Below are 23,296 nucleotides of genomic sequence, written 5' to 3' on the forward strand. Positions count from 1 at the left end.
TGGAAATATATAAATTATTAAACTGGTGTCCCGGGTGTTTGACGACGCATCCCGAGCGCACCAATATACAAGGATTTAAGTATGATAGGTTTTAGCTAATTTTGGTCACTTGGTCTATGATGAATTTCTTTTGATATCTGAAATTTGGGGTAAAAGCCTTTTTTATAAAATTTCATTGTTTTATCAATATTTATATTATTGTTATTTTTTGGTTTGAATATTGTTGTTGTTATATTATTTTTAATAATATTCTGAAATTTCAGGTAAAATAAATGGGAAAATATCTCAAAATTTTGGTCTATGATTTTTTTTTCTAATTTCAGAATTTTTAGTGGATTTTTCAATAAATCATCATTATTTTATTAATAAACTATTGAAGTATGAGTCAATCTCAGATTTAGATTTAATGTAATTGATGCATTATTTTTAATATTTTAGTTGACCCAATATAAATGATGATGATGTATTTTTGAGCTTTATTTAAATTTTCATAGAATGTTTAGATGTGTAAATCGGGTTGGGCTGCCTGTGGCCTAGCATGATTTTAAGCCGGCCCAGCCCGGTAGTTTAAGGTAGTGCCATGGCCCGACACAGTTGAATGAAAGTCTGGAGATGTGCATCTACCTTAAAGATTGGTTGGATGCTAAAGAGAGATTACAAGACAAAGGAGGCATGACATTACACCTGAAGCAGATGATGACAATCAAGGAGATGATTAGATGAAGATGTCGTTGGAGGTGGAACTTGCAGAAAAATGATGAAGTCAATATTTCTTATTCTTTTGTATGCTTAATATTTCATTATTTCATTCATTTTATTTTTTTTTTCAATTTTTAAAATTATTGTAAATATTTTCAATTTATTTATATTAGTTCTTATTTTTCAACAATGCAATTTTTATTTCCAATTTATAACTGTATTATATTTTTTATATTTTATTCCATTTTCTATATTTCATTCATCCATTGTCCATTGACCATCGTATTGTTCAAAGTCAAGAAATAAAATTCCTAATTTTCCAATTTGTTGTTCATTTTGTGTTTTGTTAAGTATTTAAGTTTTTTTTTAATTTCTTTGTTAGGTTTTCTATTTTTCCACTTTGTTCCTAAAGATCAAAGGAATTATTGAATTTAGGAAAGTTAAGTATTTTAGCAAATCAAAAATCAAAATGTAAAAAAAAAAATCAAAAAATAAAGTTTGGCTTGGTTCGGCCTAGGCCTAAGGCCCGACCCATAGCCCAACCTAACACGGGTCATACTTACTACATGACCTGCAACCTGCCCAGCCCACCTCCGCAACATGACCTGGCTCGGCATGGGCCCGCACGGGCTTGGGCTGTGGGCCGTGCCAAGCCGACCCCCTGAAGTATCCAAAGGGAAGGAAGTACAACCCAATTCGGCCTGCACTTTGCACAAGCTACGTGTAGGCCGTGTTATGCTGGCCCAACATGGCCCAATTTACACCTGAATGTTCATGTGCATTTATGTACATCTTAATTTTTCCATCATGTAAATGCATATACAAAGTATATCACAAAACATCTCACCCCGACCTGATGGGGTCGGGGATAAGGATTGAGGTCCTCAATTATATATATATATATATACCAAAACATATTTAAAGCATTATTTATAATTTAAAATATTTATTTTAAATAAACTTATTTTTTGAAAAAATACTATTATCTAAACAATTTTGGGGATTCGGGTCCCATTAGGGATTGGGGATGGAGGACAAATTTTATCCCCGGTGGGGATCGGGAACGAGGAATATTATCCCCGCCTCGAACCTGCCCTGTTGCCATTCCTACAATGAACTGGATTCGAGTTGGACCCCATCCAGTCCAAATGTCTTTTGGATGGGTTAAACGGTCCAAAAGATTATATGGACTCGAGCCAATCTAAATATAAATGGTTTGTACACATAGTGGACTGAATTTGGACAAAACTGATTCCAAAGTCATTAAATATGTGAATCACAATGAAAGCGGTTTGATTTGATCAAGTTTAATATAAAACTATTTTTATGAAACTACTTTTATAAAAACACTCAAAAGTACTCTAAAGTATTTTTACGAAATCACTTTTGTAAAAGAACTTTTGCGAAAGTATTTTTATAAAATCACTTTTACTGAAGCACTTTTACGAAATTATTTTTATAAAAGCATTTTTATGAAAGTAATTTTATGAAATTATTTTTATATACTTTCACAGAAGTACCCTTGTGAAAGTACTTTTATGAAATTATTTTTATAAAAACACTTTTGTGAAAGTACTTTTACACGAAAGTACTATTATAAAATCACTTTTATAGAAATAATTTTACAAAAGCCTTGAAATTACTTTTATGAAAGCACCTTTACAAAAACAATTATAAAATTACTTTTATAAAAGCACTTATACAAAAGTACTTTTAAGAAAACATTTTTGTGAAACACTTTTACAAAAGTACTTTTATTAAAACACTTTTATAAAAATACTTATATTTATTCACTTTAGATTGGATTTGGACCCAATCCAGTCATTTACATTTTAATTGGACCAAATTGGTGGTCCATTTGCATTTTAATTTTGTAGTAGGTGTTGTTTTGTTTTTTGTTCTTTGTTTTTTTATTTTTTTTTCTGGATTTCTCATGTTGGAATGGATTTGGTCTAGCCCATTTGTAAATGGACCAATATTGGATTAGACCAAATCCAATCTGATTGGTAGCATCAAAAGGGCTTCAAAAACCTTTCTTTACCAATTATATCATGAGGCAACTTTAAGGGGGCATTCTACAATGTGAATTGATTTTCTTATTGCCCGTTCTAAAAACAAATCAAAATGATCTTGTTTGAAAACATATTGTTTCTTAAAACAAAAACATAAGAAACATATTTTTTGTTGTGTGCATGTTTTTTGTTTTCAAAACTGAAACCAAAAACATGTTCTTGAATTTGGTTTGAAAAACATGTTTTCATCTTATTATTCAACATCATGTTCTATAAATATATAATTTCCACAAAAGTTTGTTTTCATTTTAAAAACCAATATTTTTTTGGTTTAAAAAATATGTATTATTTTTAAAAACAAAGACAACTTGTTTTTCATTTTGAAAACAAAAGCAGAGTTCAAGAAAATGTTTTTTTTTTTGTTGATGTGGCGATTCCAAAAACAAATTAAAACAAAAGGCATTCATGCTCTAGAACATTCCCTAAGTTGTGTTGTTTCAACGTAAAAGGATGGGAAAACTTAGGAGCCGTTTAACAAATCTTTCTAAGTAGATCTTCCAACAGACCAATAGACAAGAAGACGCACTGAGCTTTTGGGGTTCTGTCTTTAAAGACCAAGACTGTTTGGTTTGCATCATGATCTACCAGGCTGTTAAAACAACTAGGAATAGTGATGGCAATTTTCCCCATTTCCCCGATCCTCGTAGGGATCCGCCACAAATGGGGCAGGGATGGGATGATTCCCCCCCTCCCCCCGCGGGGACAGGGATGAGGAAATTTTCATCCTTGTTAGTGGGACGGGGAGAACACTCCCCGCTCTGCGGGGACCCTGATCCCTGCCCTTGGGATCCCCACTAATATATATGTATATATGTATGTATATGTTATATATATACAAACACGTCTATATATTAATGTTTTAAAAATATGATTGAATATGTTTGAATCTTTTTTAATAGATTGTAAATTTTAATTATTTTATTTTTATTTTTTAAATAGAATAAAAAATAAAAATAAAAATAAAATTATTAACATTATAAAAATTTAAGGGGAAGAAGATCCCCATGGGGATGGCAATGGAGATATAACCTTGTCCCCATTAGCTGGGATGGGGATGGGGATTTTTGTGGGGACGGGGATGGGCCCCGCCCCGTTGCCATTCCTAACTGGGAATGCTATTTTCAATGTAGAAAGACCAAAAGCTTCATTTTAAGCTTCCCAATTTTCGGCCTTTTCAGTCTTTACGCACACCAATCTTCATTTTGGCCATAAAGGGGAAGCTGAAATATTTAGATTGAAAATTTCCTGGCCCCTAATGCGGCAAAACAAAACATAGATTTAAGAGAAAACCTAAAGGCGGATATAGATTAGGGAAAAAACATACAACCATTTATCCAAAATAGGAAAGCACGAAAACTTGCATTTTGCAATAGACAGAGAGAGAGTAATTGCATTCTTGAATGTTGATGCTGATAGATGAAACATAAAATAAAAAAGGATATAGAAGAATCCTTCCACCAAACTTATCCCAAAAGAGAACAATTAGCTCAGTTTGCTTGTCGATTCACTTTTAGATACGGCAATGCACCAATAACATTGTCATAGTCACTCCGGCTAACTGGGTGCTGTGGATAATATAAATCACATACATGTAAGAAAAATAGGTTATGAACTTGCCCTAACAAAGAAGATAGCATGGCACTGGCAGATCTTGAATGGAAATATTGAAATTCACATATTATTCAGACATTGAAACTTGTCTTACAGTGAAATTAGATATGCAAGTATATTTCTGTCCATGGTCCATACAATTGCAGTTCTTGATACAACATCCAGGAAATTTACTTACATAAAGATCCCCATGCTAGTAGAGAGTAGAAACCTCAAGCATGCACTAGAAAAGCCCAGCTAAAAAAATGAATATAAAAATAAAGAACCACTATGCAAAGCATGCAAGACCATAAAGGTTGACTAGTATCTCATAAAAAAAATAAAGGTTGACTAGTAAGACTGACACTAGTGGACCCATCTTGTGACACAAGGGAGTAAGATTTTGGTGGGATTATTATGCTTGGGACCATAAAGGTTGACTTTGTTTTTTGTATTCATTGGAAGAAAGAGTTCATTGGGCCTGAGTCAGATTTTCAGTTTGATTCTTTCTATCCCCATGTAATCTAGGTGAGGACTTCTTACCCATTGCAAAACTCAGTCTCAGACCCAAATTTCTGCTGGTCATTTCAATTTTCAAATCGACCTTCTAATACACCATTTTCTCTAGGCCTCCCACCAAACCTTTCAATCTCCTAATCCATCTTCCTTTATCACTCCTTCATAGATTTTCTAAAGCCAATTAACCTTTTGACTCTCAATTGGAAAAGATTACCCTTTGATGACTGATGTCCCATATGATATGCCACTGAGAGTGAAGGTTCATTCTGATAGGTTGAATGAGAAAGGCGAAATTAGCAATGACATGGTGCGTGCAACAGTGAAGAGGTTACAAGAAAACAAGGGTAGTAAAAAATAAAAATTAGAAATAGAAAAAATCTAATAGATCCAATGTTTTGTCATTGTAATTTTACTTTTACTACAAAATGGATGCTAAAATGAGTTAAGAATTAGATATCAGAAAAGCATTCATAACAAGGGGAAATTGGTCCTGACAAGAGAAACATATACTAAGAGGACGTTATGAAAGAGAGATTTTAACCAATCTGATTATATTGAAAAGACTATATTACAGATAACTAAGAAGAAGATGCTATTAGGTTGCACCCTTTACATGAAATAAAGTTCCAGGAAAAGAAAAAAAAAATGTTTAGCTTCTGATGTGAATTTGGTGGTGACAAATTAAATTGAAAAAAGATGAACAGGCTACTTTCCTTTTCATGTAATAGAATACCAAAAATGAACAAAGGTTGTAAGCTTTTTATCTGATCTTAGTGGTAGCATATCTCAAAGGAAATATGCAAGTAATAGAAGATTATTAGAAGAAAAAAATGTAAAGGTATTCCAAAACATGTAGACCAATAAGGCAATAGCATCAACATAGTACAACACAGAATTTCTTGGAACTGAGCTTATTTTTTAACACAAAATCATGTTCAACATGAATTTCTGCTTTTTATTTTCTCCCATTTCGGGATTTCCTCATTACAGTTCAACATGTAATGATCTCTACTCAAATTATGAGTTTAGTCAGTAATTCATCATACAATTTTTTTTTATTATTATTTGACAATCAAAACATAAACTACACAATCTGGGTAGAGATCATTACATGTTGAGCTGTTGCTCTCTAGGTTGAATAATTCGAATAAGTGGTATTAGATTGACATTCTAAGTATTCCTCAAAGATAGCCAACATGTCAGATGCACCTGTGCATATATTTTTTACATGTGCACAATGTTACCATATATGAAGGACCAAAATCTAATTAGCTATGCTGCATGGGCAGTTGGGCACATGCATGGGTCATGTGTCCATGGTATGTTCGGGTAACATATCACAAGCCAAGTCTTGTTGACAAAACATTAAAAAAAAAGACTAAATCTTTCTCAGAAAGAACATGGGAGAACAAGAATTTCCCCAGGGCTCTAATTGGAGTTTATAATTTCAAAACATCAAAATCTCCCTTTCTAGGGACAAGAAACAAGGCATTGATCAAGTTTTACTAGCATTGGAAGAGAACAGTAAAAATATAACAAAGAAACTAGAAGACACTGAATCAAAAGGTAAGATATAACGATACCATTAACATCATCTTCTTAAACCACCACAACCTCAAAAAATTACAAAAAAAAAAAAATCCTATCCGACCATTATTAAAAGTGAACTGCTGCTACCATCCTACATCCGGATAACATGTTCTTAAACTGATTATAGTTAAACCTTTCTGTGGAAACCTCAGTAGTCAGTAAGGATTTTAGCATCTATTAATTGTGAGGGGTGAATTGGCAAAGTTGGTGGGCTAGGATAGCTAGCTCAGGCCCATGGAGGCTGGCGTATTAACTTAATGAGATTAGAAATAAGCTTCTCCCTGAATATAATTAAAGGATTCCTAGAATTGATAGCTCTTTTCCTTCCTAGTAGGATTTTCTTTTCCTCTTTGCAAAGCTCTGCCCATCTCTTATTCTCCTCAATGGATGCTTCGAGACCTACACCTGCTTTCTAACTGCAAATATAACACTTAGAAAACTGTACCTCTAAAATTGCATCAGGCAATATTACTAACTAGGAAACAGGGGGATTATTACAAAAGGAACTCAATAATACTTTTCTTGGAACCCAGATAATTCAAGAGAACTCACCATTTTCGACAGTCTTAGTTTCCTCTTGCTGTTCTTCTTAGCAAGTAAATGCTGTTTTCCGGCTCTCCTCCTCACTATCTTTCCAGTACCCGTCACTCGGAATCGTTTTGCTGAAGCCTAAGAACCAAAAAATCAACAGAAAATCTTCAAAAAAGACAGGCCTTCATTAACACCCAAATCACTAAAGGTAGTTAGCAGAGATTAGAGGAAAGAAAAACAAAAATTTGGGAGAAATACCTTGTGGGTTTTCATTTTGTAACCTTTTGCAGCGAAGACAGTCAGAGATTGAGGGTTTTGAGGCCGAGAGGTTATTGTGCAGAGCCTGCTTGGAAGAACTGAAAGAAACCCAGAAACGTTTTGCGACGAACTAAGCTTCAAGGAAGTTGCCTTGTTGAAGGAAGCAAGACTAACGCCATTGGAGCTCCGAAGCGAAGGGAACGATAGGGAGAACCTCAAACAGATGGACATCATTGTTGCAGAGGCCATATTCTCTTCCCTAAGAATTCTATCCGTTCATTTTCTCCCTTCGTAACATAAAGCTACTGTGTGGATAAAAGGGACGAGGATGGGATCACCAAGCTTTCTTCAATGTTCCCAGCGGAGGATGTCTATGACGAATCATGGACTACAGTTCTATACACGATGCACGGAGAGGGATGTAAAAAAAAAAAACTTTAAATCACCATTCAACGGGTCCCATCTTGGAAATCCTAATCCTATGCTCAGAAATGGTCGAAACTGGATTATCAAGATTTCTTAACTATTTCATCATTTCATGCTTTCTGGCTCTTCTAAAGTTGGTCTGGAGTCTGGACGTCTGACGTGCGGCCAAGATTCTCGATGATCTCCAAACTATTGCTGATACGGATTGGTTATTCCGTCTTGAAATAATGTATCTGGACTATGGAAAAGAATCTCAGGAATACGACGGTGTTTTAATAACCGAACCGGAGCTGAAGTGTTTTGCCTCTGGTCGCGAGTCACTGATTCATCGGTTCGACCATCTGATCGAACATGTCAGACCGTGACATATCTTTTTTTTTTTTGGAAAATTTATGATAATAGAAAAAATATGGTATGAAAGATTCAAAACCCACGGATTTGGATAAATGACACCTGGTTAGCTACCCAATCTATGATTCCAGTTGATTGGTTAGGTGTTTTTCGGATATCATATTTTTTCTATATGTTGAACCCTTTGTTGTTTTGCTGTAAAAGGAAAATTATTTCATTAAAAGATGATAAATACATTTAGGTGGGGTGAGAATCCATTCACCAGATATCTGACCTGTGATACCGTATTTTCATCTTGTAAATAGGTGTTTGGCATTGGGGGTGGGAATAGTGCACCATTGTTCTTGTAAAAATGATGCTGGGCATGTGGAGATGTAATAAAATGGTACTTATTTTTTGTTTGGAACTAGTGCTGTCACATAAGCTGTTTTTTAAGTAAACAACATTGGTCTTATTTGATACTAGTGTTGTGAAATAGCTTTCAGCATTGATATATATTATCCAATGTCTAAGATGATGTCACATAATTGCATTACTGGCAGCAACGTGCCGTTTCCTCAAGAAACATTTAATTTGGTGTTGCTTCAAATCACACTTTTCTGATTTCCAAGATGTGGTCTGGAATAGCTTTTTCTTTTTTTGAAAATACGGTACTAAATAAGAAGACATTTTCTGAAGCACTGCTTTCTTTGATGTGATGCCTACGTGATACCATTTTCTCAAAAAACAGCATCGATGCCAAATATCACCTAAATTAACTTGCAAGCCTTTTAGTTCCCTTCCAATCCTTCGAACCTTCTCAATCACAGCATTAGGTGAAGGACTCCCTCCAGTCAATAATATTTCATTCCTTGTTAACCAAAGCACCCACAGTACTTTGCATCTACAGCACAAAAAGAGATGAATCATCATGAATATTTAACTGTTGAATGATTTGTTGAAGCCATTTTGCCACTATATCTTCTTGAAGTCCTTATGGCCTCCACCCCATACTTCCAAACCAAAACTACCTTGGAAAAGTTACACCACCAAAATAAATGCTCCGCAAATTCATCCTCCTCCCCGCACAACACACACTTCCTATCAACATGCTCCCCCCACCATCTACTTTTTGTGAATACAAACCATGTATTAACTTCCAAACAAATAGCTTAATTCGGGCATAGAAGTTCCAGAATTTTCTCCACCGAACTACATTATGTTGCCCTGCTCCATCCATCAGTGGCTTTTTATAAACAGATTTGACAGTTAGATTGGAGTGCACCCATTTCCAGCCATCCTCTTTCAAACACTTCAACAAGTAAACCAATTCTCCTAATGGCCTGTTGCTCCTTGTGCTTGTCTAGTAGCCAATATTAGATCTGCAACAAAATAAACATTATATGTAGAAACAAAGGTGGATTTGCAACACAAAACCATCAATATCTGGAACCCATGGATCATCCCATATTTTGATACTTCTCCCAATATCCACTCTCTTGAATCATCCACTTCTCAAAATCCCTCTAACTTTGCAAAAAACCTTTCATAAAGGAGAGCAAGTGCTAGTAACTAATGCTGATAAGAAATTAGAATGTTTGATATATTTCTGTATTAGTTAGCTTTCTCCAAAATGATGATATTCCTTTTCAGTCAATATACGCCGACCAATTTTGGTGAAAAAAGCATTATTGGTTGTTTTAATTCTCCTTATACCCAAACCTCCTTCATCTTGAGGCTTACAAGCCTTTAAATCCTTCCCCAACCGAGATTTCCCAGTCAAGAAGAATATTTTCAATTTGGTCACAAGTTTGAACAGGCAAAGAGTGAACTGACGTTGTATAGGAGGGAATGACTGACAACACACTATTAATCAGAACTATTTTGCCCATCCGTGAGAGTGTGTTTGCCCGCCAACCGCTTAGACATGCCCATCTTATTAATCAGAACTATTTTGCCCATCTTTAGAAACCTACGTCTTCCTTCTTCCAATGAATAAAGGCATCCCCAAATCCCAAATACCTTTCCTTCTTCCTAATCTCACCATACCTAAGCTATGGGAGAATGTTTTTCCTTGTCTATGTAGCCAGTTTTTACTGAAAAATATACTTGACTTCCCATAATTTACTTCTTTGCTTGAGCAGCTCCCAAACTCACTCAGTATCCTTATCACCTCATTCACCTCTACAAGAGAAGTATGCCCAAGTATCAACAAATCATCTGCAAACAAAAATGAGACACCACCAGACACCCTCACCTTATTCTAAACCCATGCAGATTACCATTCGCTATTGCTTGGTCTATCATTAAAGAAAACACATTGCCGGAGACCCCTTGTTGGTGCAAACCTTAATTAATGTATCATCCCCGTCACCAGAACTTCCAAACTTGTAGTTGAGATACACATCCTCATCCATTGTTGGTCAAATCCTAAACATTTCCACTCCATTTTATCATACGCCTTCGCTATGTCAAGTTTTAGATGTCGCCCCTTCTTCCTCTCCATATAATGAACAAATTCATGACCAGTGATGATAGGACCTCGAGAATCCTCTTATCGAAAAACAAAGGGAGACGAAATCCACGTGGGCATGGTAGAAAACTAGAGTCTGTGAGATCAAGATCTTCGTAGCAGATAGGGCACGAAGAAGGCCGTAAATTAAAACTGTGGCAGGCCCAATTAATGGTTTCATGACCACAATGTCGTTTCGCATTCGTTGGAAAACTATGCTGCTTTGAGAGATTAGGCAGGCTCTATGGACAGAAGACATCATTAGGCCTCCATGCACGACCGTTGGGCTTCGACCTAGGGATTGTTCCCATGGATTCCAGTTTCAAAGTGCCCGCTATAGAGAGGTTTCATTGGCCCATTCAAGAGGAATAGTTGATCCAATTGGGATTTCAGATTGAGTTGGAGTTTTAGTGGTCGGGTGCTAATGCAATAGATTTATTGAAAGGTTTCATTTTGAAATTTTAAAGAAAAATAATAGGTAAAATAGTCTTTTCCATCAGGATTTAGTCAATTGTTAGAAAATTTGGGAATGTTTTAAGTCAATTTTTAAACATTAGGGGTGAATAAGTCAATTTACTAAATCATAAGGGTACTTTAAGAAATTTCTCCTAATTTTATAGGTGGTATTGTAGAAATTAATGGACTTGAATTGTCTAATTTCTTTTGGATATTTGACCTTGGGAATTAAGATGATGCAGATGAAATTAAGATCACTTTTCAAGTGGTTTTCGTACAAGAAACTTTTCACTATATTTCTAACATATTCTCCAACAATCCCTAGAATCTTTGGAAAAAGAACCATCTGGCCTTGTGAGGGTTCATTTGCCTCAGAGCAAGCTCAACCTCTTCATTAGTAACCTTCTCATCAAGATCATTGTTATCCTCGTCTATTATCACCCTTGATATATAATCTATTTCCTCGTCAGTGTTACTTTGGTAGGGTAATTTGAAAATTAACTGAAAATAATCAACAATTGCCTTCTTAATATCGTTTGGGTCCTCAATCCAATTTCTATCATTGTTTTTCAATTTTATGATCCCATTCCTTGCTCTCTGGGTCTTCTACTTATAGAAGTATTTTGTATTTTTATCTCCCCACCTCAACCGTTCGACTTTTGGGCCCAATGTATTTCATTCCCCCTTTAAGCCATTCGACTAACTACTTTTCTAATTCATCTATATTATTTTGATTCCTTTGATCCCCTTTTAACCAGAGTTCACATTTGCATTCATCTTTCTTTAGATTCTTTTATTCTTGTTTGAACTTTACCAAACACCTCTCTATTCCATTTGTTCAACTCAAATCTAAGATTCCTACTTTTCCTACAAAACTGACCTTGAGAGTTACCTCTAGCTACCTCTTGCCAAGAACTTCCAATCATCCCATGGCAATCTTCATGTTCCATTCACATTTTATCAAATCTAAAAGGATTTCCTACACCTTTTACCAAGAGGATGAGTTTAAAGTGCTATAGGAATGGTCAAAAGCCACCTGACACAATGTGGAAAACATAGGCTTACTAAAAATCCACATCCACCCAAGATTACATAAAGCTTTGTCCAACACTTATTGAATACTCTCACTTTCTTCTCTTTTGGTACACCAAGTATCTCCCTTACTAAATTGAGACCGTAACTTATGTCCTGTTTTAGCTCTTAATTTCTAGGAGCTCTTCCTCCTTTTTTCTTTCAAAAAATTTAATTTGAAATCCCCAATGTTACATAGTCAACAGCTAAAATACCCTAATCATCTGTAAATTTCTTCATTTTTTTTTCCTTTTTGACTCCCCATACGTAAAATAACAAGCCCATTTGCCATTCTGATGATCGTTAATTTTAGTATGATAACATACTCAGAGTCATGCCACCTGCCCAACCTAAAGGATCCATAAGAGTTTTTTTTTTTTTTTTTTTTTTTTTTTTTGTTTCAATAAGGAAGACTATATTAGGTTTTTACTTATGGATGACCTCTTGAGATGCATGAACTGTTAGGGAGTATAGTCCCCAAATCCCGATAATTCTAATTGATTATCTTCGTGGGTACACTAGTGATTGTTCCAAGAAAGTCACCAAAAACCACTTCTTTAGAGAAGTACCATGGTTTTCAATAGAAAACTTTATAATACTCCCCTTACCAAAGAACTTTCTTTTTAAACAAAGCTACAGAAAATCATTTTTATGAAGAGGCCTCAACTCAAATCCACTGCCACCCTAGTTCAACTGAAACAGAGAATTCTTCCTTAGAAAACTATCAACAAGTTTACCCTTACAACAATTAAAAGCTTTCACTTTCAACCTATGACAATAACGAATCCCCCTTTGAAAATCAAACCAAATTACAAACTTTATCTAGATTAGACTTAAGGTTCATTTGGTTTATAGTTGGAATCGGAATTGAAATCCTCTAGAATCGGAATCAGAATGGTCCATTCCCATAATCACTTTGGTTCAGATAGGAATGAGAATGGGAATTAAAATCAGTAGGAATGAGATTTCATTCCCAAGGGAGGAGCAGGGAATGGACATCCCCTCAAATGGGGGAATGCCATTTCAACAAAAATGGGAATGAGATTCCAATTCCACCCAACCAAACAGTTGGAATCGAAATATCCGATTCCAATTCTGATTCTAGACCCCTATTCCCGTGAACCAAACGGGGCCTTAGTCTAGTTTGAATGACAAAGTAACTGAAGACCCAAAATTTGTGCCTTTATGAACGAGTATCAGACACCTTACAGGCATTCCCACACCTTTCGTAATCTTTTATGAGTAGTTTATTCCATGTTTGAAAGGGTTTTTGCATGGACAAGACTGTCTAGCTAATTCAATCAGAACAACAAGAGACATTATAGTTTCTAAAAGCAAAACCAAGGTTTATTACTTCAGCAATGGAGTTCAGAGCTGAACCGACCAAACAATTCCTAGAACTACACTTTGGGATTTTTTATTGCAACTTGGGTTTACTACGCTTTGGGACTTTTGCATGCAATTCATGAATTGAATTAAAAAAGACCAAATTTGTAGGAGGAAAATCTAAACAAAGTACTTGAGCTATGCTTGGATTCAGTGTCCTTGCCTTATTATCATCTTTTATATCTATGTCATTATTGAAGTTTTCCATTATTTCTTGATAAATTTCAAAATCATCCTATTTTTGTTTTTTCAATGCTTGAGTTAATGTGGGTTCACTCACCTCCTAGTTTGAGTATTCACCAATCTCCAATCGATTTATTACATTTCTTTTCTTGTCCTTGCCAATATGGGTCAGTCTCATTTTTCTTCCTGCTTCCAACTTTCCATGGTGGCAAGGTCTAAACCCACTTCAGCAATCTCCACAACCTTCTACTTGCTTTGCAGTGCAAAACCTATTTCTAAGTGACTTCCTGACTGTTCTCTTCAATGACATCGATTATAACATTCGAGGTTTTCCTTTTCTGGAGGGTCAACTTTAGAAAGCCATATACCTTTAGATTATTAACACTACTAAAGTTTGGCAAGTGCTTTGTTTTTTTTTTCGTGCCATGCACCACTGGTTGCAGATCCAATTCCGTGTCAATACTGTAAAAAACCAGTTAACACACCAAGGAGCCAACCCTCGGTTGCTAAAATGGGCAATTCTTGGGCCTCCCATCTTCTGCCTTTTATCCTTTGTGTCAAGAGCACCGTGGAACCTCTACCCTGGTCGAAAGACACCAACTGGTAAGAAAAATATTTTGGCCATTTGGCTTCACATGTTGCAATTTTAACTCACTTCTTTGATAAATCGACATTAGAAAGGTGCTATAGAATGAGAAAGGAGTCAGCTTGTGGTGCCCTTCATCATCTACTTTTTTAACTTCCTCCATGGCATTCTGGTTTATCTTCTTAGAATAACTGCTTGACTCAGAGTTGTTACCAGACGGAGTTTGGTCTTCCCCTCTTCTCTACAACTATCTTATCTTTTCTGGTCGCAGCATTCAAGGGCTTTAATTCTGCAGGGGCATCAACATCTCTTAGCTAGTCAACCATCTTCCACTAGTCTACTCTCATGTGTCATAGACTAAACAGCCATTCTCCTTGATAGCTCTTTAATAGGGTCCTGCCTTATAATGAACCTGTAGTTCACTTCACAGTGACCTAGCCTTCCACAACTGAAGTAGAAAATAGGTTAAGTGTTCATATTGGAAAGGATATGAAACCTCCTCTCCGTTTTGTCTAGTCTTTTACACATTTCTCTATAGGCTTGTTCACATTTATCCTTACTTTTATCTTCAAACATTCTCCCTAGTCGGACTCATCCAAATCAATTTGTTTGTCAGCTTCAAGAGGAATAGGGGTTCCTACTTTTTTAACAGGAATATATATTGGCATGAATGTGGAATACAATATTTTTTTGGGATTCGATTATGACATCGAAAAGATTTGATATCTGAAAAACTTCTGACCAGACAACTGGAATTATAAATGTGGTAGCTAGTCAAATGCTATTTATCATAGGGGTTCCTACTTTTTTAACAGGGATATATATTGGCATGAATGTGAAATACAATATTCTTTTTGGATTCGATTATGACATCGAAAAGATTTGATATCTGTAAAACTTCTGACCAGTCAATTGGAATTATAAATGTGGTAGCTAGTCAAGTGCTATTTATCAAAGTTCATGGATGAATTTTGATTGGTCAAAACTCTTGATACCATGTTTTTTTTCCGTATCATAGGTTTTCCTTTTTTTTATAATGTAAAATATGTAAGCACATCACCATTCGGTGCCACAGGCGACCCTTATGCACTACGTGACAATATATAGATATATTCTAGTGCATCATATATTAGCAAATATGGATTTATACCCTTGAATATCCTTAAATCCTACCTCCAAAATAAAGGTTCTTTTCTCGTTCTATGAAACATTAGATCTGCATCTAGAGTTAATTTGTGTATTAATGAATCAATCATCATTTATTTTTAAATTTGACCATTGGAAGAGAGATGGATATGGTAGGATGGTGTCACGCTGAATATAAACTAAACACGACCAACATGTGGCGTTCCTATTTCAAGTTGAATCTACTCTACCAAATGCATTTTTTAAACGTTAAGTTGAATCACCTATGTAGCTCTGATAAACCCACCCATCTTATGTAACATGCAGAAAATCTATTTGAAGGACATATTTTTTATCAACTCTTACTACCACATGTAATGCACGTGCCCTCTCACATTTTCGTTATCAACATCATCATCTTCTAAGCTCATAGGCTTATCTCAATAACGTGGAGTCGGCTACATGAACCCTGTTTCGCCATTCCATTCTGTTTAGACTTAGCGACAACTACACATGCCTTCTCTCTTGCATATATAAAATGAAAGAAAAAATACAAAACTAATGGGATCAACCAACATTTAGGTCACACCCTATCGTATATTTGTAGAGTGTCACACATTGATTAAACCAACCATATACAATGTTCGAAACACTTAGCCAGGAACAGTGAAACCATAGAATTTTCTGTACTGAGAAACATCAACTATAACCAACAGTCAGGTCTCAAACCAGAACAGGAAATATGAAATTACATTTTCTCTGCAAATACTCAAGTCATAGCCAACAGGATATAACAACAAATGAAAAGAGAAAAAAGAAAGAGAAGAAAAACCCACCGGACACAAGTTCCTCTAGTTGACTTTTCTAGCATCTTTCAACCTCACGCTGCCCAATGGTACAAAGACTGGAGATAATCTTTGGTGACGAATGATCATTATCAAGACCCATGTGTTGGCAGCCAAGAGCAGTAGGCTTGCCAACCACAATTGAACAAATACATTTTTGCCTTTGAATTCTAGCAGATAGCCCCACATCAGCCAATGAGTTTGAGCTCCCATCCACAAGAAAATGCTTGCCAGACCTTTCCACTTGATCCTCATGTTGTTCCATGGCAGTATCAGAGGCAACAAGCAGAAGAACCACACGAAGTACTGTGCTGTGATAACCTGTCAAATGGATTTTGAACATAACTAAGCTCCAGGACAGATAGTTGTGAAGTGATAACTTACAGATAATGAAGTCATGACTTCTATAAAATTTAAAGAAAAGTGCACTTTCAACATGCTTCTGATCATTATTTTATTGAAAAGTTATCATGTGAACATCATTTGCATTAATGAAATGGGAACCAACCTTGTTGAATGCTACAAATGCTACTGTCTGCACGAAAAGGCAGAATGGGAGGTCCTGTGCAAAGAATAAGGCGAGAACCAACTGCACCATCAACTGTGGGAAGAAAGAGATGAGCTTCTCCATTATTGAGAATCCCTGTTGGTGATGAAGATAGATGTGATAGAAGTATATGGAGAAGTTGTGTCTTGGGTCAGTACGGGTAAGATGGTACAGCAGTGCCTCATTCAAGAATTCCCAACCATAGAGGTGGGAGAAAAGACCAGTACAAATGAAGAACAATGCCCCAGAAACAAACCCAAACAATATCCTGTTCCTTGTCAGAATGCTACTGGAAAGAATCCATGGCTGGAGAAAAAAATCTGTTCTTTTACTCCTGCAACTCTGGGATGGACTTCGTTCTCTAGAAATCCACTTTTCAAGGGCAGGAGTCTGACCAGGTGGAAAGTTATGTGGATCCAGAACTAGGAGAATAGGAAGGGAATAGATGATTGGGTAGATTCTGAAATGGACAACAAGCCCATACCAGAACGCTGCCTGTAGCAAATTACCTGTAGACAGAATAAAACATTATATCAATAAATACATATAGAAGCCATATGGTGGTAAAACAGAGGTGATTACATGTTTGAGAAATGAATAATAAAGTCCATATCTATAGGTAACTATGTGTTTTAGTGCCCATACTCCATAGTTTTGGATTGACCAATAAACAATGGACATCTAGCATTCTGTTCTGTCAGTGTAAGATCATGGGGCCTTCAAATGAACCCCCTCTTACAGCTAGTAGACAGTTCAATGACAACAAACACAAAAGGCCCTTTTAAAGATGGATTTTGTAATGGTCCTACCATATAAAAGGACAAATCACTCTACTAAATCTAGATGTGCGACCTAGTATGAGCACTTTGTCTAATAGAATGCATTACCTAGCAATGGTCATTCATGTCTGTCAAGGAACCGTTCAACCTAAAGCTTAAGCAGCTAGGTAAGGTCCATGAATAAGTTTCTATTCTCTAACACACCCCCTACGCAAAAGCCCATCAGGCTTCAAGCGTGGAGCCATGGACAAGCACAAACCTACCCATACCTTGTGCTGAATTTTAATTAATTATAGTGGAGACTAGGATCAGACACTAGACCACTTGGTCAAACATGCTCCAATACCATGTCAAGGAACTGTTCAACCTAAAAGCTTAACCCATTAGGTGGACGCCCCTGAATAGGTTTTTATTCTCTTAACAATGTCCCATAGCCAAATATAAATGTGTTTTTAGTTGTATGGTTTTGATAATTAAATCTTGATGATCATATGTTCCTTTAAAAGGAGGACTACTCTATTAAGATGTATCTAGCTATATCTTTTTATTTGGGTCCGATTAAAAGCCCATTAAGTCTTTCATTAAAGGCCGAATTAATAGGTCTATATAGAAAGCCCACATAGAGACCTTCTTTCTAATATATGGGACCATCCGGATGGGCCAAATTAGAAATCTATATGGACTGATTTAAAAGTCCATTTATCTATCTTAAAACTAAGATCATTTCTGGCTCTTTCCCTTTTAAAGTCCCGAGCCACTTGTTTTTCATCTAATTGGTTGGGGTAATTACTTTACTACCTCCATATCAATAAAAGACCTAGGTTAGACCTGACGAAGAATTGAAAGCAAAAAACAAGACAAATAGAGGTGTGGGAAAGAAAAAAAGAAAGAAAGAAAAAGAGTCTCATATTCCAAATTGTATGAAACAAGTGCTCACCCATGAGGCAGTGACAACCAATGTTTTAAAACGTGGAGGCGTGACACGAGGCATTCCACTACGTAGAGGCATGAGGCATACAAGGTGTAAGCCTACTTATGAGGAGGGGGGGTAAGGAGGAGGGAGAAGAGGAAGGAATGTCATTTTTCTTTATTTTTATAAAAATCTTTTATATTAAGAAGAATGAAGATGCATAACACTAGTTAAAAGGGGGGGGGAGGGTCTTGTCGAAGCGGAGGCAAGCGAGCCAGAGTGGAGCATCGAAAAGGCGGGCTGTTGCCCCCCAGCCGAAGTGGTCTATGGTCTTAGCCCCCGGCCCACTTTCTTTTCCCTTATCTTTTCTTTCCTTCCCTTTCCTTTTTATTTTCTTTCTTTTTCTCTTTTTTTCCTTCTTTTTCTTTTTTTTTTCTTTTTCTTTCTTTTTTGTTTTTTTCTATCTTTTTACAAAAGGTGCGCATGAGGCATACGCCTCTAGCACGCCTCATGAAAAAAGCATATGAGGCACAAACCTCTTGCACCTGAGGCATACACCTCAAAGGTGTCAGCGCTTCTAGCGTATGCCTCAAGGTGTCTTGGAGGCGCCTCGCTTGGAGGCGTATGCCTCCCACGCCTTTTAAAACATTGTTGACAACCTTATCCATGTAAATTGATTTACTTATGCTGAATGAATCTGGTCTAAGACGGTTTGGTCAAAAAATGAGTGTGGCGGTAGCTCCAATAGGTGACAAAATGAGAGAAAGTAGACAAAGGATGCATTTGGCATTCCTTATTTTAAAGACTCCTTTTTACAGTTAAAATGTCTGTATGAACACTGAATTTTTAACAGCAAAAAGGAGATAAGTCCTTAAAACAAGGAATGCCAAAGCATCCTTTGTCTACTTTCTCTCATTTTGTCACCTATTGGAGCTACCGCCACACTCATTTTTTGACCAAACCGTCTTAGACCAGATTCATTCAGCATAAGTAAATCAATTTACATGGATAAGGTTGTCAACAATGTTTTAAAAGGCGTGGGAGCAACCTAAGATGGTTTTGTCACATGCATAGCAGACCATCAATAACACACACAAGAAGTGATTTGTTGCAAGTTGAAGGAGCTAGAAGGGCTAAGGGTACACCAAAAAGGACATGGATAGAAGTAGTAACAATGGATATGGCGTTAAACAGAATGGAATGGTGAAACTGGATTCCTGTAGCTAACCCCATATGGTTGGGATAAGGCTTGGATGATGATGATGAATTTGGTTTAAACACCTTGAGAAAAGTAGGAAACTCCCTGCATAATGTAAATTTTTGTCTAATCATTTATGTTGTTCTCTTCCCTTTTCTTCAAGACGAAATTTATATCATACTGTTTCTATTGTTGGTTCTCCTCCTTTCCTCCTATAAAGGCAAAAACTGTCTTGTTCTCTTTTCTTTCCTACAAAAGAAACCCAAATTAGGATTAAAATCTAGGTGAAACCGTCTACAGCCTTTTTCTTGAACTTGGTTAATTGCAGTCTTCATCATCATTTCATTATCCATGCCTTATCCCAACTAATATGGGGTCATCTACATGAATCCTATTTCGCCAACTCATTCTATTTATAAACATATCCAATGTTAAATTATTAGCAGTCCTGTAGAGAGAAAATGGAAAAGAAATGTAGGAGAAAACTGTTTGAATACCTTCAAACTTCTGGTTTGGAACCTCAGCCTTGAAACAATCTGGACATGAGGCCTGTTTGTAACTTCTACTTCAAGTTTGGTGCAAGTTATAGAGTAGATAGCCATCAAGAGCTGGCTGGGATTGGTGGTGCCATCACTGATGTAAGGGGCAACCTAATATGGACTTTTAGTGGGCCTATTGGTGATGCGGATTCCTCTGAAGCAGAAAATAGAGCATTCTTAACAGGTCTGAGATTGGCTATTTCTTTTCATGTGCAACCTTTGCTAGTTGAAGGTGATTCTAGAAACGTTATTGGTTGGACCTCCAAAAGTGATGGTGGGCCTTGGAGATTGTCTCACTTTTTAAATGAGAGTCAGGAACTAAATGTTTAGGCAGATTCTTTAGATAAGTCTTGGGTGGGAAGAGATGTTTTGTATAGTGTTAGTTCTTTGCCATTGTGATTAGCTTGGAGTGATTGGATTGCTGTATACCCTCTCTCTGTATACTCAACCCCCCCCTCCCTTTGAATGAAAGTTACTTTTCTCAGAAAAACATGCTGGAGAAAACTGACTAAAGCCTTGTTCTTTAACATGGCTAAATGCAGTTCCCTACAAATTCAAGTATAACAAAAAGGAGAGAAAATATTACTGCTTGGTTGAATTTAAGTCAGCTGATTGCAGTCCCTGAAAAATCCTAATAAAATGCCTACCATCAGGTTAATTATTGTTTACAAAGGTTGGTTTCAGTCCCTTCTTTCTGCTACACAAAGAAACTGACTACAATCAAGATTTAAAATTTCATCATGTATCAAGGTGTATTATATCGTTCTGGCAGAACCCTGATATACCTAAATAAAATAGATATGGAATTTTGGAAATTTAGAGGGGGTGGCCAGGCCTAAGACCAACCCCTTGTAGACTTTTAAAAAAACAAAAGAAAGGCTTGTACGCCTTGGAAATACCTGATACACAAGGTTCATGCATATCAGGTGTACCAATATTTAAAACCTTGCCTACAGCCATGCTCTTTACCTTGGCTGCATTCAAGAACTTCAAAGAGGAGAATACCTACATTCAATAAGTTAATTGGGCTTTAATTGAACTATAAAAGGATCTTCGTTTTTCTTTTTTTTTTTTGAGATGTAATTAAGGAGACCATTTATAAGATACCTGAATGGGCCTTACCCAAATTTAAAAAATAGAAGGCCATTACCCAATGTTGGTCCAAATATCTGGGATCTTGGGAGGGGTATAGTGAACATAGTCCTGACTTCTGGTTTTTTTTTTTTTTTTTTTTCACAAAGTGGCCGCTCTCAGACTTGAACATACATTCTCATGCTTGCCAGCCCAGGAATTTTACCATTATGCCAAGTAATGGCTCCTGCCTTACCCAAATTAACAATAACTCACGAGATAAACTCATAACTCATAGAAGAGTTATTACTTTATCCTATGCTTATCAACAATATCAAGACAAAAATAAAGGAGTTTAATGCTTTTATGGTTTAATGCGTTTAGGTAATAATACCTATAAAAAAATGGCTTAGGTAATAAAAAATTCTCCAACCTCAACTCAAATTTAGAAGATTTATCTAACATAAAGTTCTCAGTTAATCATGATATTTTCAAAATAACATCTGCAATAATCTGCTGCGATGTCCTCAATTTGAGGCTGGAATTACACATTAAGAAATCTCTAAAAACTTTTCAGGGCCCCCTTTAATGTGAATATCATGAAAACTTCAGCAAATATTGTGGAGTCCTTATTTCATGCTTCAATGCATTATGTAGTGTTCCTTTCCCTTATCATTCTTTCACCCCTAGTTTAATTTTGTTATGAATAAAAAGAAAAAAAAGGATAAAAATTGAAAAAAAGAAACAGACAAAATGAAGTTGAACTTACACCATTCATAATGCAGATTATAATCCAGAGAACCATGGCACAAACAATAGGTTCACAATTGCCCCGAGTTCCAATAGTGATGGTGAATGGGTTAAAAAGCCAAACTGCTAAGGAGTAAATGCAAAGATTTTCAGGAACCCCACGTAGCTTCAATATGGTACGGATTAACAACCCAACAAGCAGATCTGCAAAATAAATACACAGTTGTTCAATTTGAAGGCATTAAGGGAAAATGCAAATAAGATATACTAAACAAGTATTTTGTAATTATGCTTTCTTAGCATTTTTCCTTTTTTGAATTATTCTGCATGGGTCTTAAAAATAATTCTAATAATTCTTCAACATAAATACACAATGTAACCTTCTTAAAAATTGTTCCGCAATGGACAATCATGGATTTGGGCCTACCAAGATATAGTTAATAACAAACCTGATCAGATGATTTATATTGTACACTATAAAAAGCCAACTCCAAGGAAATGCATTATGGATTGAGGAATATCAAACTAGTTAAACATGTAAAATAAAAAAAGAAATAAAAACCAAAAATAAAAGAAGAAAGAGCAAGATCTCTTATTTTCTTATGGTCGGGAACAGTTTATGTTTATTGGTCTCTGGTTTTCCTTTCCCGTATTCTTTTCTTCCTCAAGTTTAAAGAAGTTACCCTTTTCTGATGAAAGCAAAATTATTCACATGTTTCAAAAGTGAATGCCATCCAATGTTTTTAAAACCAACCCAGAAATGGGACCACTTTTCTAGACAGATGGCAGGTCAGCGGTTCATCCATCTGGGTCAAACAGGTCAACCCACAATATCATAAATTAAATAACATAAATATAAAAAAAGCAAAAGTAAAGAAAAAATATAGAAATTACAGAATTGCAGAAAAATTGGAAATCTCGCTATTAGGGAGTCCCGTCTACCTATTTGGTCTTCCTATTGGAGCTAAGCTGGACAGATATTTGGGTCTCACGAAGAATCTTAGGGATTCTGAAATCCTCCAGGTGTCTAAACTTTTGAATCTTATGGAGGGGTGGTTTTTGATAATTCTATTGGGGATGGCTGGTTGTGGTTTCCTATCCTGGATGGTAGTTTTTCTTGCAAATCCTTCTTTAACTCTTTCCTGTCCAATTCCTCTTCTTGTTCTTCTCCTATGTTGTGTGTCCCTATCCCTCCAAAGGTTAAACAAGTACTTCTTTTAAGACATGGGACCACACATTAAGTGGTTTTTAAGTACTTATGGGTGTTTGGTAAAAAAGAGGGTAATAACTGCTTATTATTAAAAAAAAGTACTTAAAAAAGTG

General features: G+C 36.0%; 2 protein-coding genes across 4 annotated transcripts in view; both read right to left on the bottom strand.

Annotated features, from left to right (window-relative positions):
* Nucleotides 1–4,100: 4,100 nt before the first annotated feature.
* Nucleotides 4,101–7,885, bottom strand: PRPL35 (Ribosomal protein L35). Its single transcript, XM_088967601.1, has 3 exons — nucleotides 7,260–7,885; nucleotides 7,023–7,139; nucleotides 4,101–4,336 (listed from the first exon to the last, which is right to left on the bottom strand). Exons 1-3 carry the CDS (start codon nucleotides 7,506–7,508, stop codon nucleotides 4,259–4,261), a joined length of 444 nt encoding a protein of 147 aa, XP_088823727.1. The 5' UTR covers nucleotides 7,509–7,885; the 3' UTR covers nucleotides 4,101–4,258.
* Nucleotides 7,886–15,911: 8,026 nt separating this feature from the next.
* The window catches only part of PNT1 (mannosyltransferase family protein), a 52,532-nt gene continuing 45,147 nt past the window's right edge, over nucleotides 15,912–23,296 (bottom strand). For all 3 annotated transcript variants that reach the window (XM_088971869.1, XM_088971871.1, XM_088971870.1), the window contains 3 exons: nucleotides 21,995–22,177; nucleotides 16,688–17,235; nucleotides 15,912–16,500 (listed from right to left, as the gene is read on the bottom strand). In XM_088971869.1, coding sequence (XP_088827995.1) covers nucleotides 16,186–16,500; nucleotides 16,688–17,235; nucleotides 21,995–22,177 — 1,046 coding nt within the window. In that variant the 3' untranslated portion in view covers nucleotides 15,912–16,185. The remainder of the gene's footprint in view (nucleotides 16,501–16,687; nucleotides 17,236–21,994; nucleotides 22,178–23,296) is intronic.

The sequence above is a fragment of the Nelumbo lutea genome, chromosome 2 (assembly GCF_056320005.1).
Source record: "Nelumbo lutea isolate HS-2025 chromosome 2, American lotus-T2T, whole genome shotgun sequence".
In the NCBI taxonomy this organism is placed as follows: domain Eukaryota; kingdom Viridiplantae; phylum Streptophyta; class Magnoliopsida; order Proteales; family Nelumbonaceae; genus Nelumbo; species Nelumbo lutea.